The sequence below is a fragment of the Neofelis nebulosa genome, chromosome 5 (assembly GCF_028018385.1).
Source record: "Neofelis nebulosa isolate mNeoNeb1 chromosome 5, mNeoNeb1.pri, whole genome shotgun sequence".
In the NCBI taxonomy this organism is placed as follows: Eukaryota; Metazoa; Chordata; class Mammalia; order Carnivora; family Felidae; genus Neofelis; species Neofelis nebulosa.
This window is the reverse complement of record NC_080786.1, coordinates 2387154-2413830: the sequence shown is the minus strand read 5'-3', so window position 1 is coordinate 2413830 and position 26677 is coordinate 2387154. Positions and strand designations below refer to the sequence as shown.

The following is a 26677-nucleotide window of genomic DNA, read 5'->3' as shown; positions in this document are numbered from 1 at the left end:
CAGTCTTTCAATCTTGTGATAAACCCTACTAGTCAGGATGTATTATCTTTTTTTATAAATTTTTTTTAATGTTTATTTATGTTTGAAAGAGAAAGACAGAGCACTAGCAGGGCAAGGGTGGAGAGAGAGGGAAACACAGAATCCGAAGCAGGCTGTCAGCACAGAGCCCCAACTCAAGGCTCGAACCCACAAACCACGAGATAATGGCCTGAGCCAAAGTCAGACGCTCAACTGACTGAGCCACCCAGGTGCCCCTTTTTAAATTTTTTTTTAATGTTTCTTTATTGTTAGAGTGCAGGTTGGGGAGGGGCAGAGAGAGAGGGAGGCACAGAGCCAGACGTAGGGCCCAAACCCACAAACCATGAGATCGTGAGCTGAGCTGAAGTCAGATGCTTAACCGACTGAGCCACCCAGGTGCACCCAGAATTTCATTTTTTAAGTATCAGATTTATCACTGCTCTTACTTTTTATCCATTTCATGTAATGTGTAGAAAGGCCTTCTTGCCTCCAAGGTTCAGAAAATAATTCACACATGTGTTCTAGCACTGCCACAACCACCAATCTAAATTTTTGTTTCATGTAGAATTTTGTTTTATCTAAATGAACAAGGTATAGGAATCTATCCTGTGTCTAATTTTTCGTAGTAGTCCATTTGATTAAGTTAATTTAACTTTCAAAATAAAGCATGAAACAGAACTATGAATGTTGAGATTTTATGTGTAAACATTTAAAATTACATTTTTATAAAATAACATGTATATGTCTGTTTGCAAAAAAAAAAAAAAAATCTGGGAAGGATCTGTGTCAAAACCTTCGTAGTGGTTATTCCTGAATGGTGGAATAACTGATTTTCATTTTCTTACTGGATATGTTTTTTTCCTAACTGTTTAAGAAAGGAAGATATTTCCTTAATGTTAGTGATGCCCCTCCTTGCATACCTAGTGTTTTTGGAGGAAGATTGGCCAGCCGGATGTGCCATTTTCTCTCTTCTCCCTCCCCCCCCACCACTTAAATAAAGATACGCCATTTTCTGATCATAGGTTGTCAGATCAGCGTGTTCACAGTAGGGCATTGCTGTCCGTGAGCTCGGGGTGCCACACACCACGTTCACCTAAATGACAACTTTTTATCTCTTTATATCTTTACTCTGTTGAAGTATAGCATAAATTCACACTTTGCCGTAATGCCCTCTCTGGCCTGGGTTTTATTATCAGGAGGGAAGAATTAATCCTCTGATTATAGAGAGGAAAATCTTAAATTTCAAATTTAGTTAGAAACGGGGAGTTGGTCATTTAAGGTACATTTTGAAAGTAGTGTTTTGGGGTTTTTTGTTTTGTTTTGTTTTAATTTGACAAAGATAATTGTTTTATTCAGTAATCTTTAGAGTAAAATTTCTTGAATTCTCTTGTAGTGATAAGATAGCAAGAAAATAAAAGTACTGTAACAAAAACAAAATATCAGAAGAAGGTTGCCATTGAATACATTAAAATTGAATTTTTAAAAAGCAGTCAAATTCCAACAGTATAACTAAAACTCACTGTGCTAGATTTTTGTCCTGAGTAGAAATGTGTAAAAACAAAGCAGGTTCTGTAAAGCTAAACTGTATTTGGTATAAAGTGAGCTGGTAGGGAAGAGGTGGATTGTAATGTTCAGCCAGGACAATATTTGGGAAAGTGCTTTATTGCCAGAAAATACACTGTTTTCCCCCAGTATTACTGCTTACTGCCTTCTAGAGATGTCTCTATGGAGCCACCTGTATTTCATGTTTATCTAAGGGTTCATTTAGTTTTCATAGGTTATTTTGTATGGTAAAAATCTCAGTACAAAGTGTGATGTGGTTGGGGCGCCTGGGTGGCGCAGTCGGTTAAGCGTCCGACTTCAGCCAGGTCACGATCTCGCGGTCCGTGAGTTCGAGCCCCGCGTCAGGCTCTGGGCTGATGGCTCGGAGCCTGGAGCCTGTTTCCGATTCTGTGTCTCCCTCTCTCTCTGCCCCTCCCCCGTTCATGCTCTGTCTCTCTCTGTCCCAAAAATAAATAAAAAACGTTGAAAAAAAATTCAAAGTGTGATGTGGTGTAGGGGTGCCTGGCTGGCTTATTTGGAAGAACGTGGACTCTTGATCCGCAGGGTCATGAGTTCAAGCCCCCACATCGGGGTAAGTAAAGTATTAAAAAGAAAAAAAAATGACATAGTGTAAAGTAAAATTTGACCCATCACAGCCCTCTGTTTCCAAGATCTTCCAGAGGGATGACCAGTGACTGGTTTCTTTTATGCCCTTCCAGTGAGATTTCTCAGTCATATGTCAGCAAATGGATATATGGGATTTTTTAAAGTTTTATTTCATTTATTTCGAGAGAGAGAGAGTGTGTGCACTTGGCATGCATGCACATGGGTCTAGGAGGGCAGAGAGAGAGAGAGGGAGAATCCCCGGCAGGCTTCTTGCTCTCATGACCTGTGAGATCACAGTCTGAGCCAAAATCCGAAGTCCAGCGCTTAACCGACCGAGCCACCCAGGCATTCCTATGGCATTTTGCACACTAACAGTTGTCTAGTGTCCATCTTGTTCAGTACCCTGCTTTTCCCATTTGACAGTGTATCTTTAGAGATTGCTCTGTATTGGGACAAACCTCTGTTTCACTCTTTATAATAGGGGCATAAAATTACATTCTATGGATATGATATGTATCATTCTTTTTAGCTGTTGATAGTGTTTTCAGTCTTTGATGTTACAAATAATGCTGCAGTTAAGTATCACTGGACACAGTTCTTAAGGAGAATCTTGAATGAAGAGAGCATTTAAGCAGTTTTTAGGTTTAATTTTTACAAATTTATTTGAGTGTTGTATTAATCTTAGGGTTGTCTTATGCATGCGGTTACCAAGTATTTTATTCCATAATGGTCGAACGGCTGCAGAGCTGTGTAAATTAATCTTGCATTCTTAAAGTGGCATTAAAGAGAAGGGTACGTGCGGGGTGTTCTACTTCCTCTCAGAGTTTTGTACCTCTCATGGCACAGCTCTTGGCTTTCCACGTGTCCTGGTGGGAGGACTGGTGATTTCTAGAGAAAAGAACGTTACTTCCCTATTTTTGTGGAAAGGGGCAGAGGGCCTCCATGGGGAATTCCGTCATCATAAAGGGAGGTAAAGATGGGTTTGCGCGAATCTGTTAACCTTTTTTTTCATGGAGCAGACGGGAGAAAGGAAGTGGGACAAGATGGAAGGAGCCTTAGGGTAGATTTCATAAAAAGAACTGCTGTGCAGGATGGCAGTGGTGGTAATGTGGAGACAAATGGTGCAGGGAAGGAGTTGTGAAAGATTTGTGGGTGATTTCCCAAGCTATAAAGGCTCCTAATGCAGTTGGGCGTGTTAAAGGGCAGTTCCGTGGCAGGGGCCAGCTGTCCTCTGTGGAAGGAAGGGCACTGAGCACATTGGTTTGCTGTTAAGATCATGGAATTCTTAGAGATTTCATCCACTTCTGACCTGCATTCTTTTATGTGATTGGAAAGTGTGTGACTAGTGTATACTTTAGTTTTTATGGGCTATTCTATTTGACCCCTTGTGCTCTGTAATACCCAAGACACCAATGTAAAACCTCATTTCCTATTTTCAGCATAACTAATATGCAGTAAATTATCATGAGTGTTCTAATGGCTGCTTCTTATAGTATGGGTTCACAGCCTCTCGAGTACTTTCTTGTTTTTTTATTTCTATATAAATGAAGATGGGTTCCAAAAGATACTCATTCTAACCAAGTTTCAGACAGATATGTTTTGAAAGAATTGTGAGATTCTGTATTAGAATTAAGATAGTTTTCAGAAAAATATTCTCTCAGTTAAAACAGATTTGCCCCAAATCAGGAAAATGTGTCAGAAATCAACGAGGCAGTTGAATTGGGAAGCTCAGATGAACGCTGTTAGGATATTGTTCAGTTCCTGAATCTGTCAGAGCTCTGCAAAGCCATCCGTTTCATTCAGTTAAGAAAGCATACACACGTTGTACAGCCTTAAATTAAATAAATGCGGTGACAACATTTTCAAATAAAAGGTGACTCTACCCAAGGGAAATAGAAGCTTGTCTGCACAATGAGTAATAGCAGCTTTACTCATGACAGACAAAAACTAGGGATAGTGCAGATAACCATTAGTAGGAGAATGGGTAACTACATTGCAATCCACTTTATACTACTCAGCTGTAAAAAACAACAACTTAATGGGGTGTCTGGGTGGCTCCTGTGCTTAAGCATCTAACTCTTTTTTTATGTGTTTATTTTTGAAAGTCTATTTTGAGAAAGAGAACCCTCATGTGTGCGAGCAGGGGAGGGGCAAAGAGAGAGTTCCACACAGGCTCTCTGCCAGCAGCACAGAGTCCAGTGTGGGCCTTGATCTCCTGACCCGAGACACCATGACCTGAGGCGAAACCAAGAGTCAGATGCTCAACCTTCTGAGCCACCCCGACACCCATGTCTGCCTCTTGATTTCAGCTCAGGTCATGATCCCAAGGCTGTGGGATTGAGTTCTGCGTCAGGCTCCGTGCTGAACGTGGAACCTGCTTGAGATTCTCTTTCTCCCTCTGTCCCTCTCCCCCACTCTTGCGCGCCCGCTCGCTTTCTCTCTCTCTCCTCTCAAAACATCAACAACAAATTATTGATACTTAAGTCGATATGAATGAATCTCAAAACATTCTGTGTTTCTGCGGCGCCTGGGTGGCTCAGTTGGTTAAGTGTTCAGCTGAAGTCATGATCTTGTGATTTGTGGGTTCAGGCTCTGCCTTGGGCTCTGTGCTGACAGCTCAGAGCCTGGAGCCTGCTTCCGATTCTGTGTCTGCCTCTCTCTCTGCATCTCTCTCTCTCTCTCTCTCTCTCAAAAATAAACATTAAAATTTTTTTTAAAAACCGTTGTTTTTCTTCTCATGCAGTGCAAAGTACATGCTGTATGGTTCCATTTATGCCATTCTGTGCCAGGCAAAAACTATGCAAAACAAATTTAGGTTGATAGAAATTGCAGCAGTGGTGGGGCAGAATTGACTAGAAGGATCTTTCTGGGGTGATAGAAATGTCTGTATCTTAATTGGGCTAGTGGTTACATGTATATATCCAAACAAATCAAATTGTACCCTTGAAGTTATGCATTTTGGTGTATATAAATTAATCTCTCCTAAAATTTTAAGGTTTTGGGGCACATGGGTGGTTAAGTCAGTAGAGCATGTGACTTTCATCTTGGGGTTCTGAGTTCAAGCCCCACATTGGGGGTAGAGATGACTGGAAAAAATACTAAAACGTTAAGGTATTTTGAAATTTTGCAAAAAGTAATACAATTCTACATGTATTATGTTGGGAAATACAACCAGTAACGATTCATACCTGGTCCGTTCCACATTCTGGCATGTCATGGAAAGCTCGGTTTCTTAATGAAAAGAGAATTCTTGTCACGTACTCCGTAGACCCTACAGTTGTGGTACGGAGTGGCACAGCCACTACCACATCTCTACCAAGCACGTGGAAGGCGCACTGTTTAATGTGTGATGCCAGGGGTTTCGAAGCTCACTGCCAACACTGCGTAAAATGTGTCAGCAACTTTTTTTACGTTACATGTTGAAATGATATTTTATGTATATTGGGTTATTTTAAATATGTTAAAACTAATTTCACCTGTTTCTCCTACCTTCTTTAATGTTTCTATTAGAAAATTTATTTTTTTTTAATTTTTTTAAATGTTTATTTATTTTTGAGACAGAGACAGAGCATGAACAGGGGAGGGGCAGAGAGAGAGGGAGACACAGAATCCGAAACAGGCTCCAGGCTCTGAGCTGTCAGCACAGAGCCCGACGTGGGGCTCCAACTCACGGACCGTGAGATCATGACCTGAGCCGAAGTCAGACGCTTCACCGACTGAGCCAGCCAGGCACCCCTCTATTAGAAAATTTAAAAGTATATTCCCTGCTCCAATTACATTTCTGTTGGACAGTGCTGCTCTGAGGTTTCGGAACTGTGTTTGAAGTGTTTATATTTGTTCACACATGGTTTTCACAAATATGTAATACTGTTTCTATGCCAGCTTCCTCACATGCCGTTTATTTTAGCTGAATATCTCAGAAACATATATTTTTTTTAATTTACATCCAAGTTAGTTAGCATATAGTGCAACAATGATTTTAGGAGTAGATTCCTTAATGCCTCTTAACCCATTTAGCCCATCCCTCTCCCACAACCCTTCCATGAACCCTCCATTTGTTCTCCATATTTAAGACTCTCTTATGTTTTGTCCCCATCCCTGTTTTTATGTAATTTTTTCCCCTTCCCTTATGTCCATCTGTTTTGTCTCTTAAAGTCCTCGTATGAATGAAGTCGTATGATTTTTGTCTTTCTCTGACTGACTAATTTCACTTAGCATAATACCCTCCAGTTCCATCCACAGAGTTGCAAATGGTGAGATTTCATTCTTTTTGGTTGCCGAGTAATACTCCATTGTGTGTATATACCACATCTTCTTTATCCATTCATCCGTCAATGGACATCTGGGCTCTTTCCGTACTTTGGCTGTTGTGGATAGTGCTGCTATAAACATGGGGGTGCATGTGCCCCTTCGAAACAGCACACCTGGATCCCCTGGATAAATACCTAGTAGTACAATTGCTGGGTCGTAGGGTAGTTCTATTTTTAATTTTTTGAGGAACCTCCATACTGTTTTCCAGAGTGGCTGCACCAGCTTGCATTTCCACCAACAATGCAAAAGAGGTCCTCTTTCTCCACATCCTCGCCAACATCTCTTGGTGCCTGAGGTATTGTTAGCCATTCTGACAGGTGTGAGGTGGTATCTCATTGTGGTTTTGATTTCTGTTTCCCTGATGATGAGTGATGTTGAGCATTTTTTCATGTGTCGGTTGGCCATCTGGATGTCTTCTTTGGAGAAGTGGCTATTCACGTCTTTTGCCCATTTCTTCACTGGATTATTTGTTTTTTGGGTGTTGAGTTTGATAAGTTCTTTATAGATTTTGGATACTAACCCTTTATCTGATATGTCATTTGCAAATGTCTTCTCCCATTCCGTCAGTTGCCTTTTATTTTTGCTGATTGTTTCCTTCACTGTGCAGAAGCTTTTAATTTTGATGAGGTCCCAGTAGTTCATTTTTGCTTTGGTTTCCCTTGCCTCCAGAGACGTGTTGAGTAAGAAGTTGCTGTGGCCAAGATCAAAGAGGTTTTTGCCTGCTTTCTCCTTGAGGATTTTGATGGCTTCCTGTCTTACGTTTAGGTCTTTTATCCATTTTGAATTTATTTTTGTGTCTGGTGTAAGAAAGTGGTCCAGGTTCATTTTTCTGCGTGTCGCTGTCAGGTTTTCCCAGCACCACTTGCTGAAGAGACTGTCTTTATTCCATTGGATATTCCTTCCTCCTTTGTCAAAGACCAGGTGGCCATACGTTTGTGGGTCCATTTCTGGCTTCTCTATTCTGTTCCATTGATCTGAGTGTCTGTTCTTGTGCCAGTACCATCCTGTCTTGATGACTACATCTTTGTAATACAGCTTAAAGTCTGACATTTTTGTCTTTAAAAGGCCTAATATCCAAATGAATCTTAGAATGAAGACAGTTGTGCAGGATTGATATTTTGGCGCTCTGCTTTGATTGAAATATTAATGTTTCCACATGCATTTGAGAGATCATGATTTTCTTGTAAACAATTAGTTATAAAGGCATTCTTTTCTTTTAATCTTTCTAATTTAAAACAAAAAACAAAACAGCCAAACATTTACTGTCTACTGATATGTTATGTTTTTTTTTCATTTTTGTTAAGTTTGTTTATTTTGAGAGAGGCAGAGAGAGAGGGAGAGAGAGTCCCAAGTAGGCTCCACACTGTCAGCATAGAGCCCAGTCGTGACCTGAGCCGAGATCGAGTCAGATGTTTAACTGACTGAGCCACCCAGGTGCCCTTTACCTTACGTTTTAAAAATGGATTTATTGAGATATAACTCAAAAATCATACAATTTGCCCTTTTAAAATTTACAATCCAGTGGTTTTTAGTATATTCACAGAGTTGTGCAACCATCACAACAGTCACTTTTAGAACACTTTAGCACCTCAGAAAGAAACCAGGCACCCTTTTCACTGTCCTTCCTCTGCCCCCAGTCTGCTCCCCAGCCCTCATTAATGTACCTTCTAACTCTATGGGTTTTTGTGTTCTGGACATTCATATGAGTGGAATCAAAGTAATATGTGGGCCTTTATGACTGGCTTCTTTCACTTAGGATAATGTTTTCAGGGTTTATCCAAGTCGTAGCATGTACCATAGTCGTTTTTATTGCTGAATAATATTTCATCATATGGATATACCTTATTTATCCATTCATCCATTGGAAGCATTTGGATTATCTGTCTGTCTTTAAGATTTTTTTTATTTCTTTATTTTTGAGTAATCTCCGCACCCAACATGGGGCTCAAACTTAAAACCCTGAGATCAAGAGTCATGTACTCTAGCAACTGAGCCAGCCAGGCACCCCTGCATTATTTGTCTTAAAGCTATTGTGAATAATGCTGCTACCTGCATTTGTGTACAAGTTTCTGTGTAGGCGTATGTTTTTACTTTTCTTGGATATTTACCTAGAAGCGGAATTGCCAGGTCACGTAGTAATTCTGTTTCTCATTTGCGGAATTGCCAGACTGTTTCCCAGAAGGGTCGTACCATTTTATGATCCCACCAACAGAATGTGAGGATTCCACTTTGTTCACATCCTCACCAGCACTTGTGATTTGCCCGCAGTTGGATTGCACCTTGTAGTGGGTGTGAACTGGCGTCTCGCGGTGGGTGAGGTTTGCCTTTCCGTGAAGACGAATGATGTTGAGCTTCTTGTCATGTGCTCGTTGGGCATTTGTGTATCTTCCTGGGAGAAATGTTCATGCAGATCCTTTGCCCGTTTTGTAACTGGGTTATCACCCTTTCATTGTTGACTTGTAAGAGTTCTTTACGTATTTCAGACACAAGACCCTTATCAGATACGTGATTTACAAATATTTTTTCCCATTCTGTGGGTTGTCTTCTCACTTTTTTGAAAGTAGCGTTTGAATCACAAAAGTTTTTCATTTTAATTGAGGTTAAAAAAAAATAGAACTGAGGTAAAAGTTTTTCATTTCAATGATATTCAACTTACCTATTTTTTTTTTCCTTTGATCATGCTTTCTGTGTCATATCTCAGAATCCTTTACCAAGTCCAAGGTCATGTTGGTTTACCCCTATGTTTTCCTCTAAGACTTTTATGGTTTTGGCTGTTACATTTAGGTCTTTGATCCATTTTGAGTTAACTTACATATGATAAGAGGTAAGGTCTCAGCTTAATTCTTTTGCATAGTAATACCTTACTAACAGTAAAGAAGTAAGTTCATATGATCAGTCACATATTAACATTTCATTATTGCTTAGTGGTTTAATAGCAGTCTTGGGTATGTACTGAGTCTGCATTTAATAGGGCATCTTTGTTATTCATTCTGAGATTGTGATATTAGCTGAACCTTTAATTTCTGAAACTGAAATGGAATCTGTCTAGAACTTGGGGAAAAAAGTGTAACAGAACTGAAAAATAATAGGAAATAATTTGGGGGCCCACATGGGAAATGTCTGTATGAGAAAATTTTAATTACAGCATACAAAATAAAAGTGAAATTTCAATTTGTCTTTTTTTTTAAGAAACTATAAAAATGGATAAAAAGAAAGTGCTCAGATCAAATTTAATTAAGCCCAGTTATTTAACAAGTATAAATTAAGGAACTTTAATGAGTTCATTTAGACTCTGATACTAAGTGAGTGATTTCCCATTCAGTTAAAAGGGACCTCTTAAGACCCAGTTTTTATGGGAAAAAGATGAATCAAACAAATGCTTAATAACATAAATACTACAGACAGTTCTAGTGTACGTAATCCTATTTTGGGGTGCTTAGATGGCTCAGTCAGTTAAGCATCTGACTTTGGCTCAGGTCGTGGTCTCCGGGTTGGTGGGTTCAAGCCCGCATTGGACTCCATGTTGACTGTATGGAGCCTACTTGGGATTCTCTCCCTCCCTCCCTCCCTCCCTCCTTCCCTCTCTCTCTCTCTCTCTCTCTCTCTCTACCACTTGTACACTCTCTCTTTCTCTCACAATAAATAAATAAACAAACAAAAAAAGAATCCTATTTATTTTCAGTTTTAGTCTGGTGGCTATATTATAGCTCATGAGACCTACCTAGAACGGAATTATGGCTAATAATCTTTTGAACCTCTTGTTGCTTTTACAACCAAGTATGTGGTCCTTACTGAAATGTGTCCATTTAGAATCAATTCTACCAAAGAAGGAACATGCCTGTGTGACATTTCTTTCACATTATCAGCAGTGTTCGTATTGGCAGGGTTAGGATAATTTCTTCAGCCGTCTGCCGTTCTGTGGAAGCCCCATAGGGCCACCGCAGCCATTTACCAAATCATTTAACCCCTCTAGGCCTTACTTTTCTTTTTTGTCACGTAAGCGAATGGGGTTGGGCGGTCTTCAGGTCCTGAGTATAAAATGCTGTGTCTGTGGCTTCAGGAATTTGATTTGCTGCCTAGGCTAGGACTGGGTCCTTTGGCATGGTAGATTTGCTTGAAAAAACCTTTTTTCAGCTTCTTTGTGCTGGGCTTCGTTTGTTTTGGATTGGGGTGTGTGAGTAAGCGTTTTTGCAGAAAGCTGTTATTAGAAAGCAAAATGTTTATGGAAGACATGACGTGAAAAACTTACTTAACTCTTAAATTTTCTTAAGATTTGAGAGTTGACAAGTTTAACATTTTGGAGATTATTGTAAATACATGGAAATAGTTTGAAGGTTTTTTTTTTTAAGTAGGCTCCATACGCACAGTCGGGCTCGAACTCATGACCCCAAGATCAAGAGTTGTGTGACCTACCAACTGAGCCATCCAGGCGCCCTCATTATTATTATTATTATTATTATTATTATTTTAATTATAAAATCTAGTACCATAATCAGCTTGGAAGAAATCCTTTTTTATTTTATTTTTTTAACATTTATTTATTTTTGAGAGACAGAGTGAGACAGAGCACAAGTTGGGGAGGGGCAGAGGGAGAGGGAGACACAGAATCCAAAGCAGGCTCCAGGCTCCAGGCTCCGAGCTGTCAGCACAGAGCCCGACGCGGGGCTCGAACTCACAGACTGCAAGATCATGACCTGAGCCGAAGTCGGACGCTTAACCGACTGAGCCACCCAGGTGCTCCCGTTTGTATTTTTTTTTAATGTTTGTTTATTTTTGAGAAAGAGAGTATATGCAAGCTGGGAAGGGGCAGAGGGTGGGGTCAGAGGATCCGAAGCTGGCACTGTGCTGACAGAGCCCGATGCAGGTCTCGAACTCACGAACCGTGAGATCATGAGCTAAGTCAAAGTTGGACTTGGGGCCCCTGGGTGGCTCAGTCGGGTAAGTGGCCGACTTCAGCTCAGGTCATGATCTCGCGGTCTGTGAGTTCAAGCCCCGCATTGGGCTCTGTGCTGGCAGCTCGGAGCCTGGAGCCTGCTTCCGATTCTGTGTCTCCCTCTCTCTCTGCCCCTCCCCTGCTTGCTCTCTGGCTCTCACTCTCTCAAAAATAATAAACGTTAAAAAAAAAAATTAAAGGGGCGCCTGGGTGGCGCAGTCGGTTAAGCGTCCGACTTCAGCCAGGTCACGATCTCGCAGTCCGTGAGTTCGAGCCCCGCGTCAGGCTCTGGGCTGATGGCTCGGAGCCTGGAGCCTGCTTCCGATTCTGTGTCTCCCTCTCTCTCTCTGCCCCTCCCCTGCTTGCTCTCTGGCTCTCACTCTCTCAAAAATAATAAACGTTAAAAAAAAAAAATTAAAAAAAAAAAAAGTTGGACACTCAACCGACTGAGCCACCCAAGGTGACCCAGAAGAAATTCTGTGTTGGGTTTTTTGCGTGTTTAATGTTTGTCTATGTGTTTTTGAGAGAGAGTAAGCACGGGCAGTAGAGGAGCAGAGAGAGAGGGAGGTAGAATCCCAAGCAGGCTCCGCGCTGTCAGTGCAGAGCCTGACGCAGGACTCGAGCCCACAAACCGTGAAATCGTGACCTGAGCTGAAATCAAGAGTCAGACGTTCAACCAGCTGAGCCACCCAGGCGCCCCTCTTCATTGGATTTTTTGGGGCCAATTTTTCAAACAATGTTCGCTATAAGATTGCTTTGTAAATGTCTTTTCCTTTGACAAATGGTGAGTAAGTTTACCCCCATTTTAGCCTCTCTTAATAAGGGTTAAACTATTTCAGACATTTGTTTTACATTCATTTAACTTACAGAGTGTGTGGCTTGGCAGATTTTGAGGCCCAGTCTCACATGGCTCAGTGCTTTAAGGAAAGTCCTCACCCCCATTTCTTTCCTTTCTCTTTTCTTGTCTTTTTTGTTCTCTCCTTTCCGAGGGTTGGCGGTCTGTGGACCCAGAGCGAGCTCCTCCAGCATGCAGAGGAGAGAATGTGGGGTTGTGACAGACCCTCCATGGGAGGGGGAGAGGGGCCGGGAGAAGCTCTGTGTCTCTTCCCTTGAGGTATAGTTCTTCCACTCTGGTGACCTGTCAGATCCACTGAGTGCTTGGTAAAGCAGATTGGACAGTGACTCGAGGAAGCAGTGGGGTAGGGGTGGGGGGGGCTCGGTATTTTAAGTAGCAGCTCTCAAAAGTAAAGTGAGTTCTCCAGGGGCTTGGTAGACCGAGCTGTGTGTGTTTGCAGTGTTCGAGCCCTGCAGGAATTACGCACAGTGGAGTGTTGACTCCTAAGAGGCAAAGGAGGATGAAAGGAGGAGGATGAGAAGCTGGGGCAGATTGTGAGGCACCGAGGAAAGAGGAGCCATAAATGTTGGCTTGCGTTTCGTGCAGTGATGCTTGCTTAGTCCTGACAGCTCTTGATCAGAATGCCAGCCCACAGAGTTCCACGTTACATACATGAGTATTTTTGATAAGAGAGATCGTTGTTGTGATTTGACACGATACTTCCTGGGAGAAGAGGTGAAGGTTGAGGAAACCGCATTGCAACGGGAACCTGCTGCAATCTTACATGACTGATTTCTGGACCCAAAGTGGGCCTGACAGGGGGCTGGAGCAGTAATAGCCCCCCACTGTCGGGAGAGGCTGGGGCAGGCTTTTCCCAGCAAGCCCGCCCCGAGGTGTGGCCGTCCCGGACGCCAGGCCCCACAGCTTGCGGGACATTCCCCTGTCTGAGGGAGCTTTGGCCTCGAGGCAGCCTCCCAGCAGGACAGGTAGAGGTCTGGGTGCCTGAGTCAGAAAAAACACCGAAAGCTGTGGCCTCACCTGCTAGCCACCGCCTGCACAGATGCTGAGGAGTTGCGATAGTCTGTGGGAAGGAGACAACTGATAGTGGGCTTCTGCTTTTAAGGAGCTTATGTTTTGCCCTGACCTTCGGCCAAGTCATGAATGAAAATGGACATGAAACTTTGTGATGGTCATTCGTATAGGCCCTAAGCCTATGGGAGGCCTTGGGCCTCTGGAGATGGAGACTCAGGCCTTAACAGTCGTCTGTCTTCATCAGCAGTACATACGTACCTGGCTAGTGAATGAGTATTCATTGCCATTTTAAAATGGAAACTACAGGGCGCCTGGGTGGCTCAGTCAGTGAGGCGTCTTGACTCTTGGCTTCGTCTCAGGTCGTGATCTCCCGGTTTTGTGAGTTCTGGCTCTTGGTGCTGGCAACGCCGAGCCTGCTTGGGATATTCTCTCCCTCCCTCTCTCCCTCCCTCTCTCTCCCCCTCTCTCTCTCTGTCTCTCTCTCTCTGCCACCCCCCCCCCACCACTTGCGCTCTCTCTCAAAATAAACAAACCTAAAGCAAAATTTTCTCACGGCAAATTTTTAAAAAACAATAAAGTAGGGGCGCCTGGGTGGCGCAGTCGGTTAAGCGTCCGACTTCAGCCAGGTCACGATCTCACGGTCCGTGAGTTCGAGCCCCGTGTCAGGCTCTGGGCTGATGGCTCGGAGCCTGGAGCCTGTTTCCGATTGTGTGTCTCCCTCTCTCTCTGCCCCTCCCCCGTTCATGCTCTGTCTCTCTCTGTCCCAAAAATAAATAAAAAACATTGAAAAAAAAATTAAAAAAAAAAAACAAAAACAATAAAGTAAAAACTACAAATAAGCCAAAAGAGGAAATTAAGTCCCCCTTAATCTCAAGACAGAGCTAGGCACTGAAGAGCTTCTGCACAGGGGAGAGAACTAGCCAAGGTCTCCCTCCTCTGGGCCCATGAGGAAGGGGATGTTGCCCAGGGGCTGTGGCCACAGAGCAGCCTGGCTGGTCGAGACAGCTCCTGGAAACAGTGACATATCCCTTTGAGAATGACACTCCTTGCCTGCTTTTGCTCTTTTCTGTGAACAGGGTTCAGATTTTCAATTAGGAGTTCAGTTAGAAAATTGAAACTTCTGATGTTTGGAGTACATTGGTTGCTTCCATTTTATTTTATTTATATTTTATTATTTTATTTATTTATTTTTTTTTTTAAGTAGGCTCCATGCCCAACGTGGGGCTTGAATTCACAGCCCCGAGATCAAGAGTCACATGCTCTACTGACTGAGCCAGCCAGGCACCCCTGTTTTCTTCCCTTTTAAAAAGACGAGTTTGAGTACCTATGTGTGCATAGGTATACATGCATTAGAAAAATCGTAACATAATCCTTCCTTTCTGTTTTATCTGTAGGCTGTCCTGTGAACTGATAGAGTACCACTGTGATCGAATGGGAAGGGCGGTGAATTGGGGATCAATATTAGTCCCGACTCAAGTCACACACACTCTAAGCTAGGGAATATATTTAATGACTTTGGATTTCAGTTTCTACCTTCATAAAACAAGGGACCGCATTAGGCACTCTTTCAGCCCTGCCACTGTGGCTTAAGGCCGTAAATGTCAATTTCCTTGTGTTTCCTCTGGGACCAGTCTACCTTTCTGTGTTCTTTGATGCCGAGGGAGCACTTTGCCTTCAGTGGACAAGTTTCCAAGGTTCCAGAAACCAGGAGTCATCCAGTGAAGCGGAAACAGCAGGTCGCTTCTGGATTTGCCCCACTGTGCTTTCAGAAGGGCCGTTTCTAGTCAGAGGATTTCAGATTACTCGAAAACTGCGGTGATGCAGCGGTTCCATTTTGCTTAGACTGAAATCACAACCCGAATGCACTTAATGATACACATATGTACTGTAATTTGTAAACATAGCTCAAAACCCTGTATCTTCGTTGGTTCCCTTGTGGCTGGCCATTCAGACCTCATTTCTACTTGACAGGGGTTTATTTTAAGATCGCTTTTTAGAGCGGTTGTTTAACATTCAAGTGATCTATTAGTGCCAAGTCCTTGGCTAGACCTGCTGTAAATGAGCTGCCCGTTAAGTAGAAAACCGAATGGAAATTTAGCTTTCCAGCCCAACTTAGCAAAACCAATGTAACCTGAATTTTCTTATCTTCACATGTAGCTTTTCAGCCTGCTTTCTCTCTTGAATATTCACATAGTGTGTAGGTGAATGGAATTCTTTTAGTTACTCTTGATACCGTTGCTTAGGGAGAACTATAGACTTCTTAACCGGTTCAGAGAGGAACACTTTACAGGAAGCTAAGTGGATTTGTTAGTAACTTAATTGTATTTCTTCAGGAAACGGGTTTGAAAAAATAAGATCTGCTTCTGTAACTGTATTTCCAGGATGTTAAATGTTCTGTGGGAAGTAAGTTCTCACTAGGCCCGTAACTGCATTCTTTTTTTGACAGGCAAAGTACATATTGTGACTCTTTTGGTTATTTTGTTAGAGATGGGAGTCAGCCGGATGGAAGCCAAAGATGATTTAGGTAACGGGCGGCCCAGCGCGCCTTAGATGGTAGCTTCTCCTTCGTCCTAACGCTTAACTGTGGCTTCCTCCTTTCCAGATTGTCACAGCTATAATCAGGGCCTTCTTTCCTCTTTAATGACAAATACAGCTGTTGTCAATTTTGTAACTCAGGTTTTCAGCCCTTCCCTTTTGTGTTCCAGATGCTCCATACTTGCCTGCAGTGCTTACGTGGCTCTGGCTTTAGGTGATAACCTTATGGCTTTGAATCACGCAGATAAACTTCTTCAGCAGCCCAAGCTGTCAGGATCCCTTAAGTAAGTGTGGCTTGCCCTGTGCGTCCGGGTTTGTTTTGTGTGGGGGTTCTCGATAGTTTTTGGTGCCTATTGCTGCTTTTTGCCCCCTCGGTGGGATGTATATTATCTAGACAAGGCAACTGATTGAAGCATTAATTTGGTAATTCCGTGTGAGGCTCTTTTCCCTTGGACCTCAAGGATTAACAGCGATAGCGTTGGCTGGACGGGGCGTCAGGAAGTGGGAACTGCAGTGTCTCCTGTCCGCTGCTGGGCCTGTCTGGAGCGCGTGTCCACATATTCGTCCCCAAGATAAAGGGAGTCCTCAGGGAGAAGTCCCACACGACACGGAGTTTCTTCAACGGGATAACTCTGATGCAAGGACTGCGGTTTGAAGGGGCCGACAAGCATTCTGAGTACAGGAGTTTTGTTTTTTTTGTTTTTTTTTTTTTTTTTTTTTTAATTTTTTTTTCAACGTTTTTTATTTATTTTTGGGACAGAGAGAGACTGAGCATGAACGGGGGAGGGGCAGAGAGAGAGGGAGACACAGAATCGGAAACAGGCTCCAGGCTCCGAGCCATCGGCCCAGAGCCTGACGCGGGGCTCGAACTCACAGACCGCGAGATCGTGACCTGGCTGAAGTCGGACGCTTAACCGACTGCGCCACCCAGGCGCCCCTGAGTACAGGAGTTTTATTCAGACTCCGCAGAGGCCTCCTCACTAGTAGTGTCATATTGTCATTCTAACATTTGCTAAAGCACATCTTTCCTTTTATGGAAATTGAATGAGAAGCGGCGCCCTCTGAATCTTTGTATGTGGCTTTTACTCAAAGCCACAAATACTCTGCATACCATTAGGAAAGTTGTTTTTCTCATTCATCCTGTGGGTGAATACTTATGATCTCCAAAATAGAATGACTTCCTCTTGCGTTTTAGTGGTCTTGTTTATAATGTGCAGTGCTTAGAATTGTGAGATCGGACTCTGAGGAATAATTCTGCTAAGGTTTAATTATTTTTGTCTTCAAGAAAACGTATTACTGTATACAAGCATCTAAAATTAACATCGATTAAGGCTGTTTCAGGCCAGTGTTCCCCAAACACACGTTTGTATTTCAAAAAAAAAAAAAGAGAGCATCCGGTGAGGTAAGAGACTGCCACAATTCAGACCTAAGACAGCTGCCCTTCTGCAAGAAAACCTCATCCAGCGTCCGTCCAGGCCGGGAGGGAGCCTGAGTTCCAGCTGGAGGCAGGCGGGCTCCCTCTGAGGGGAGGCTCCGTCGCCCAGCTCCGTGAAGCCCCAGCGAAGTCCCAGCCAGCCGGGTCGGCTGCCACAGCCATCGCCACAATCCAGCGCTCAGGCTGTGGCTGTGACGCGCTCGGCCAGTGCGAGAGCGAGAGCGGTGTTCTGTTTTTCTTTTCAACAGAAATGAAACCCAAGTCCTCACTGCTTCTTAAAATTCTTGGGTTGACATTGTGGTCCCTATTCTCAGATAAATCCCAAGTAGGTTCGTGCCCTCTGTTGGACGGTTTCTAAGTTCATTTATCAACTTTCAGGGGATTGGCCAAGTCATGTCTGGTCATTTCTTTTTTGATTCTCTTAACTCTCCTTTCCTGAGTGTTGGTTTCTTAGTGAACAGCGAGATCGCTGTCTGTCTTCCCAGTAAAGACAGGTGGGTCGTTCTGCATCTGGCAGCTCGGCAGCTCGACCCCCCTCACTCCTTGTTGCTTTCCGGACACGTAGTCAAAGGTTTCTTGGCTTTGGGTGTCACGAAGGCGTTGCATTTGGCTAAAAATGGAAAATGTCTTGAAATAAATTCACAGAAAACAATTTGAACTAGTTCTTTAGATATATGTGTTTGTGTTTTGCGATGATTACTGGCTTGTGGATACTAAAGAAAAACTTCAAATTATCTTATTTCAAAATATAATTGAAGTTACTGATTTTTTAAAAACTTGTCCGTTCTGTTAGAGTATTTGGTGGAGAAGCAAAGTAAAAAGTCATTGCAGCTCCTGGTACTTAGAAGAAATTCCTTAATAAAAAATTAAAGAGCTCTTGAGTAGTTAATGCATATTAAAAAATCCCTAAAAAGATTATATTGAAAAAAGCCTAAAATTTGAGGGCTTGAGATTCATGGGGACAGATTCAGTTGGGGCAGGCTAGCTATAGTAGGTGAGACCTGAGCTAACCATTTAAAAGGAGTTGGGCATAGAGATTAAATAAATTAAGTAAGTAAAAAAACTTAAAAAAAATATGGGGGGGCCCCTGACTGGCTCAGTCAGTGGAGTCTCCAACTCTTGATCTTGGTGTTGGGAGTTCAAGCCCCATCATGGATGTAGAGATTACTTTACAAATAAAATCCTAAGTAAGTCAATCTTTAAAAAAAGAAGAGGAGTAGATATTGGCTTGTGGGGATGAGGCCAGGCTTGCCCAAGAAGGCAAGGCCACCGGGGAGCAGTGGGTGTGCCCAGCCCAGGACACTGTCTGGTGGGATGAAGAGCCATCTCTGAGGGGGTGGGAATAGTGACTGGATATAGAAACGTGGGACCAAACTTGGAGAACTTTAAATCGATAAAAGTTTTGTTTTGTTCTCATGTAGAAAAAGTCATTAAGATTTTCAGCAAACGTGTAAAATATCTAATCCTGTTTTATTTTTGAAAAATCAACCAGGTGATCGTAGGGAAAAATCATCTTGTAAGCAAAGGACTGGAAGAAGCAGGCTGTTGTAAGCCAGGAGGATGTGTATCCGTCCTGATGTCAGTGGGCATAAAATAGATTTGACAAAGCAGGAAACCTTTGGAATAGAAGTAAAGTTGGTCCAACCCACATCTGGTCTCAGTCCAGTCTGGCCCTCCGCTGTCTCTGGACCCGTCCAGCAGCAGAGCCTGATGGCTTCATCCTTCGACCGAGCTGCTGTTTTAGAACTTCATTCTAAAACAGAGCTTCATGTTGATGTTACTTTCTGCATAAACAGAACAGTATGTTTGCCTGTTGTCAGCTGCTTTCTTAATCGACACATGTCATTTGTTCCAGCTTAGCTAATATAAACAATTGTTGTATATTTTAAGATACTTTTATAAAGAGATAAAATTTAGCCCTTAATTAATCCATTTATAGACGTGAAATACATGAAGCATATGTACACCAAAGCTTGTTGTACACTGGGTGTTGTGTGTATGTGACCTGTTTATTTCATTTAGGTTTTTGGGCCATTTATATGCTGCAGAAGCCCTCATATCTCTGGACAGGATATCTGATGCCATTACTCACTTGAACCCCGAGAATGTCACTGATGTTTCCTTGGGCATCTCTTCAAATGAACAGGACCAAGGTTCGTGAGGACACATTTGATCAGAACTGGTCACCATTTCCACAGCCTTCCTGTTGTAACTCAGGATGTGTGGAAATTCAAGGGCACAGTTGGAAAGGGAAGGAAATTTTAGGTTGGCCGTCTACAAATTTGGCTGTACTTACTTTGTAGTAATTGTTTGCTGGGTAGATCTGGGAGTTGATTATCATATGGTCTAAATGCTCATTATAGAGGGGTTCCTGGCTGGCTCAGTTGGTAGAACGTGCAACTCTGATCTCGGGGTCATGAGTTCGAGCCCCATGTTGGATGTAGAGATTACTTACCAAAAAGAAAAGAGAGACTATTTTAAATCAGTTTTCACTTTTGAAAGCATGGTAGTATTAGAAAAATTTGTTTTGTTTTGAAACGTTTGTGTGTATCTATTTTGAGAGAGCGTGTGTGCATGAATGGGAGCTGGGCACAGAGAGAAGAGAGAACCCCGAGCAGGCTTCACGCTCAGGGCAAAGCCCAACCCCAGGGCTTGATCCTGCAGCCTGCAAGATATCAACCTGAGGCATTATCAAGAATCTGACACTTAGGGTCACCTGGCTGGCTCAGTGGCTTGAGCGTTTGACTTCAGCTCAGGTCATGATCTCAGTGCAAGAGTTTGAGCCCCGCATCGGGCTCTGTGCCAACAGCTCAGGGCCTGGAGCCTGCTTTGGATTCTGTGTCTCCCTCTCTCTCTGCCCCTCCCCTGCTTGCTCTCTGTCTCTCTCTCTCTCTCTCTCTCTCTCTCTCTCTCTCTCTCTGTCTCTCAGAAATAAATAAACATTAAAAAAATTAAAAAAAAAAAAAGAATCTAACACTTAACCGACTGAGCCACCCAGGCACCTCTAGAACAATTCGTTTTGATTCTCATACTGTATTTTTCTCTTTGGAGGGATTCAGCAGTCCAGGGAAAAGTAGAAAGCATTCACAAGTGAGTTTTAAATCATGGCTAAGTTTTTAAGGAAGCAAGACTGGCATTCATTGTATTCAAGATTATTATGCAGGCATGGGGGGAGGGGGCTACCTGCCAGTACCCTCCAGTAGAGCCTCCCACGACATACTGAGAGATTGCTTCGATAGAGTGGATTTTTCCATTTCATAAACAGACTAGGTTTCTAGAAAATACGCCGTGTTGTCCTACCCCCCTCAGGTTTGTTTTCTTGTCTTTGTAGGATCGGACAAAGGTGAAAATGAAGCAATGGAATCCTGTGAGTAAGAAGTTTCGTAAATACTTAAAGTAGCCTGGCTCACATCCCAAAGATGTAGACTCAAGCCTTCTGTGTCCTTCATTTGTCAGCCTAAAAATAGGGCTGAGCTCTATTCTGCGCAGCCGCTGGGGCGGTCGATTGGGTGGCGCTCTTGCCCTTGCCCTGGCCTCTTCAGCACGGTCCGCGCTCTTTTTCCCCAGCTGGGAAGCGGGCCCCCCAGTGCTACCCCAGTTCCGTCACCTCTGCCAGGACCGTGATGCTGTTCAATCTCGGCAGCGCCTACTGTCTGCGGAGCGAATACGACAAGGCTCGAAAGTGTCTGCACCAGGTGAGGCCAGCAAAAGGTTTGCAGTCTGTGGGTCTTGTTGCTGAGTTTGAGGCTCTGGTCAGTTTGTTAAAAATCAGAATATTACTTTCCCAAGTTTAAAAATACCCTTGCAAGGTAAACAACCGATCAGCTATTGAAAATGAACTAGGCACTTACTGGAGAGTTCTTCCTGATAGTTTTAATAATTAAAATTTCAAAAGACTGGAAACCAGTGTAAATAAGGGATCGTCTAAATAATGGTGCATCCATATAGCCGAACACGTGCATCTGTAAACTCTGTGTAGCAAAATGATGACATATCCGAGACCTGCTAAGTGAAAGGACTTCTTGTATGTGCATAAAAGAGCTGTCGAAGGGCACGCTAGAAGCTGCAGAGACTGGTCATGGGGCGGCAGGGTACGAACTGTGGGGCTGGAGCACTAAAGCAAGAGACTTCAGACAGAGAGCTGGCAGCCTGTCCCTGAAATGCACCCCTGAACCCTACCGCTGAAATGGTGCATCATCACTAGGGCCCCGGGAAGATTTTGATTGAGCCTCTTTAGGATTCCCGCCCATCCCCGGATGAGTCACGGACCCTTACCTATAGAAGGGGAAGGTGTATCACCAGTGGCAGCTCCAGAGGGATGTCACAGACTCAGAAAGGGGCAATTCCTCAAAAGGATAATCATTCAGCAAGTGTCTGAGCACTTATTTCTCAGTAAGCCATGGGAATAAGACAGTAAACAGGTAGGCATGCTACGACCCTGCCTAAGAAGGGAATTGCAAGGTCAGAGGGATGCAGACTTCTAAGACTTCAAATACGGAGAGTTTGTGCCGAATGGTATGTTCACCGGCAGCACATGAGAGGGCCCACGTCCCTGTATGCTTGTCGGGGGAACTGACGTTGAAATTGAACCTGTTCTCCAGAGATAATGGTGGCTCCTGGAAATTTCCTAGGAAGTCCACCATATTGTGTATAGCATTGAAGAACCTTACCGTGCAGAAATAGCCAAGAGTGATATTTAGTTAAGTTAGTGGCATCTCGTCGGCACTTCTGATCCCAAATCAGAAAAGTTGAGTGATGGGACTATCCAGGGAAACGTGTGTGCTGTCATCTCGCAGTTGAGTCACACAAGTTGACGGGGAAGGAGTTGAAAAACTCACTGTTCTTAGTGGCAGGGCTAGGGTATTTAACAACCCTTCTGAGAGTGCCCATGGACCCCAGTGACTGGAGCAAACAGGGCCTTTGATCCAAGCTGCAGAGTGCACAGTCTAGCTCAGGTTCTCGTGCAGCAGGTGGCCGTGGCGGCTGCCACGCCGGGAGAGACAGATGGGTCAGGGCTGGCTCTGGGTCTGAAGGGGCGGGGTTGTTTTGGTCCCTTGGGGTTTAGGTTAATCCAGTGCCTGAACCTGTGTTAATTGGGAGGCCCGCCCTGCCTGGGAGGGCAGGGCCGTGCTCTGCGGAGATGGTTCCGAGGTTCCCTGCCCACCACTAGCCTTGCTGAACGGCCAGTGAGCACAGCACCAGCAAGTCTCATAAAATTGCTGCTGTGAATTCTCGTACCTGCGGGAAAGCTGCAGACTGTAGTCCACGCAGAGAACGATAAGTGACCTGCGGTAACTAGCCACCTGGAGGCAAAGTGGACATTGCAGCACCCACAGCATGCTGGGAAGAGGCTCTTGCCCGAATGAGGCTTGGCCCGGAAGTGTGAACTCTGTTTCCTGAACCGAGTTGTTGCCCCTCAGGGCGGTGGTGAGAGGAACAAAAGCCTCCCTGCTTCACTCGTGAGGAACTTAGGTCGTGTGCCCTGGGTGCGAGTCCCTGCTCACCCGAGATTTCTCCTGGGGCTGCCGGGAGCTGACCTTGTGCAAGCGTCTGGTCCCCCAGACGTCTCCCATCTTCACAGCTGGGCCTGCGAGTCCTGTCTCCCCATTTTCTGCTTCTCCGATTCCATTCTGAGAGAGAGAGGACTGAGGCGGGCGCCTCCCCGAAGCTCTCCGTTCCCCAGAAACCTATTTTTGTCTGCGTATCCACGGTGCATTCGCTCTCCTCTCTCCCTAGCATTTGGGGAAATCTGTTTGGATTACTGTTAGCCGTTTGCACGCCTGTGGTTCTCAGGATGAGTCCGTGTCTTAGCCGCACGGACTAAGACTTCCTGTCTGGTCAGAAAGCGTCTGTACGAGTGCACTTTCTGATCAGGGAGCAGGCAGACCAGCCTGGCACCAGAGCACCCGAGACTGGATGGGGAAATACGAGTTGATAGTGCGGGTGGGGAAAGGGCTGCAGCCCAGAGAGGCCCAGCCTGAGGAAACAGACCTCTGGTCTCGGCACGGCTGACCCAGAGCAAGCCCGGCGTCCTTTCTCAGGACTGGTCAGGGAGAAACTGCTAGCTGGAGATGTGACCCTCAGGTCCAGAAAAGGACAGCGTGTTGCTTAAATAGTTAAATTATTTTAAATTTTTTTTTTTTTTTTCCCCTCAACGTTTTTTTTTTATTTATTTTTGGGACAGAGAGAGACAGAGCATGAACGGGGGAGGGGCAGAGAGAGAGGGAGACACAGAATCGGAAACAGGCTCCAGGCTCCGAGCCATCGGCCCAGAGCCCGACGCGGGGCTCAAACCCACGGACCGCGAGATCGTGACCTGGCTGAAGTCGGATGCTTAACCGACTGCGCCACCCAGGCGCCCCAATAGTTAAATTATTTTATTTGACAGAGTGCTCTTTCAGTCCTCAAGAATGAGGACATCGAAAATGCTTAGTGGTATGCTTGTTTCTAAGTTTTTGGTGGGCTTTTTTTCCCCCCCGAGAGCAAGTGTTATGGAGGGGCAGAGAGAGAGGGAGAGAGAGAATCCCACGCAGACTCCACACTGTCAGCACAGAGCCCAACACAGCACTCAGACTGATGAACCATGAGATCATGACCTGAACTGAAATCTAGAGTTGGATGCTTAACCAGCTGAGCCACCCGGGTGCCCCCGTGTCACCAACTTTTTCTTTTTAGTTTGAATTCTTACTGCTTAGGTTGGGAACTTGGGGCCTACGATACTGAGTTGTCACTTAGGAACACAAATGGACATGCAGATTTGAATATAAATGCAACGATGTCTAGAGTGAAAGCCACCAACAGACCTGCACCAGTGAGTGACTGGAGTGTAGAATGAGAAATGTCTGACATCTTCTTAAAACCAAATAGAGTCAACACATGGGAGAAAAACCCCAAGCAGGCAAAAACCAAGAGGGAAGAAAAGTTTTCCCCTATTAAGAATTCATGATGGGGGCGCCTGGGTGGCTCAGTCGGTTGAGCGGCCGACTTCGGCTCAGGTCACGATCTCACGGTCCGTGGGTTCGAGCCCCACGTCGGGCTCTGGGCTGATGGCTCGGAGCCTGGAGCCTGTTTCCGATTCTGTGTCTCCCTCTCTCTCTGCCCCTCCCCCGTTCATGCTCTGTCTCTCTCTCTGTCCCAAAAATAAATAAAAAACGTTGAAAAAAAAATTAAAAAAAAAAAAAAAGAATTCATGATGGGGGCACCTGGGTGGCTCAGTCGGTTGAGCGGCCGACTTTGGCTCAGGTCATGATCTCACGGTCTGTGGGTTCAAGCCCCGCGTCGGGCTCTGGGCTGATGGCTCGGAGCCTGGAACCTGCTTCGGATTCTGTGTCTCCCTCTCTCTCTGCCCCTCTCCCACTTGTTCTCTCTCTCTCTGTCTCTCTCTCAAAGATAAATAAAATGTCAAAAAAAATATTTTTAAAAAGGAATTCCTAGGTAAGGAAAATCATCGAACTAAAAATTACATGTGCAGTTGAATCTGTAGGGACAAGGACAGATGTCAGAGCAGAACTGTAGTCGCTCCTGGGAGCTCCTGTGAGAAGGAGCTGCACGAGTTTGCGAACTTGCCATCGGTAGGCTTTGTTTTCCTCCTCTCGGCATTCCTTGGAGTTTGTCTCAAGCGGTTGGTGTTTCATGGGGGTCTTTTTGTTTTGAGCAAAGGCGGCTTCAATGATCCATCCTAAGGAGGTGCCCCCTGAAGCCATCTTACTGGCGGTCTACCTGGAGCTGCAAAATGGTAAGTAAGTCTTCTCTCTCATTAGGACCGGACCCCTTCAAAGAGCCCCAGGCTTTTGGTATCTGCTTTTACCTCTTTGAATTTGAAACTTTGCCTTCCTTGAACGTATCACCCATCAAGTTCTCCTAGCGGTGAACTTTTGGTATCTTACAAATTCCTGCTTCTTGCGAGTTAGCCATATCTGCTTCTTTTTTTAATCTGTGAAAAGGCAGGGAAGCATAGCTTCTGACAGCTAATTATGGTTTAATCCCTGCTAATTAACCTTTCTCTTAGGCAGCCCAAATGAATTGAGAACATGAGTCAGGATGCCAGTTGCTAAGAGTTGCACACTGTAGACATCATTAATGAGTTTTACAGGAAGCCAGTTTTGCTGAGAATCATCCAAACCTAAATCCAGGCCATACCTCTGAGCACATACAACCCTTGAGGACGTGGCTTCTGAGAAGAACGGCTGCGGGCCCTATCTAAGACAGCGTGAAGCAGAGAGGAGACCTGTGTGGAAGAAATTAAAGAAACAGACATACTAAGAGTTCTAAGTCGTGTCTCCTTTTGATCGTGGGAATCCTTACATGGTTCCTTTCTTTTTATAGCTGTCGCCAGCATTTAAGTGCCTGGTACCCAGCTGGCCTTGGCTTCCCGAAAGCTGTGATTAGGGCTGGCCCACTGGTCCCAGAGCCCTCTTCCATGCAGTCGACCTTCGGAGACCAGTTCTCAAGCTGGGCTGTGTCTTCGAATCACTGTGGGGCTCTTGCCCAGGGCGCACCCCGTGTCTCTGAAATCGGTTTCTGGGGATGGGACAGATGTGTTATGTGGCTTCAGGGTGCAGCAACGGCGGCAGACTGCTGCTCTCCTGGACCACCTTTGGCTCCCTTGCACGCTGCTGATGGCTCGCTTTGTGCGTGATGGTGTTTATGCTGCTTCGTTAACGGGAAGTGTTTTTATAGGTAACACCCAGCTGGCCTTACAGATCATCAAAAGGAATCAGCTGCTTCCTGCGGTGAAAACACTGTCTGAGATGAGAAAGAAGCCAGTGTTCCAGCCTGTCCACCCGGTCCAGCCCATCCAAATGCCGGCTTTCACTGCACACAGAAAGTGACATTTTTGCTCTCAGAAAACTGTTACTTGAGACCGGGGGGTATCTACAGGCCTTTTCAGTTGTATCACGGCAGAACGAATAAAAGAAAGATGGTGAAAGGTGCTAGTTTTGAAGACACGCTTTTGAAACGATTCTAACCCCTGGTTTTCTTTTTGCAGGAAGCTTAGTTAAAATTAAGGGTTCACAAACTCATTTTCATCTGTTCTTCTTTAGTCTTAAACTGTGAGCCATTATGTGATGTATCTGTGTCATAGGCAATTAAAACACGGTCTTACCAGAAGAGTCTTGTACAGTTTTGTTGTTCTTGCAGCCGTTGGACTGTCTTAGCCCCTGAGGTTTAGTGCTCAAGCTTTCAAACCTGCCACAGCTGTCAGTAGATGAGCAGCCAACCCAGCAGCTGGCCTGGGGGCAGAGAGGAGGGACACCGATGTGTTTTCTGCCTCCTTGGGACTGAAAGGACCAGAAAATGCATAGTGAAACCCATGGGGCCAGTAAAATTGGCTTCAGAGGAGACGACTGGGCTGATAGGAATCACTTGCTTCAAGATTAGAGATGAAGAGCAAGCCAGTTGAGGGCACTGGTTTTGTTCACCCCGCCTG

General features: G+C 44.5%; 1 protein-coding gene across 7 annotated transcripts in view; it reads left to right on the top strand.

The window, feature by feature from the left end:
* Positions 1–26358, top strand: part of CNOT10 (CCR4-NOT transcription complex subunit 10) — a 77403-nt gene extending 51045 nt beyond the window's left edge. For 3 of the 7 annotated variants that reach the window (XM_058729297.1, XM_058729291.1, XM_058729290.1), the window contains exons 14-19: positions 15962–16096; positions 19270–19400; positions 20579–20614; positions 20815–20942; positions 24907–24982; positions 25927–26358. In XM_058729297.1, the coding sequence (XP_058585280.1) occupies positions 15962–16096; positions 19270–19400; positions 20579–20614; positions 20815–20942; positions 24907–24982; positions 25927–26078 (658 nt within the window). In that variant the 3' untranslated portion in view covers positions 26079–26358. The remainder of the gene's footprint in view (positions 1–15961; positions 16097–19269; positions 19401–20578; positions 20615–20814; positions 20943–24906; positions 24983–25926) is intronic. The other 4 variants (XM_058729294.1, XM_058729293.1, XM_058729296.1 and 1 more) reach the window with 2 other exon arrangements.
* The last annotated feature ends 319 nt before the right edge of the window (positions 26359–26677 follow it).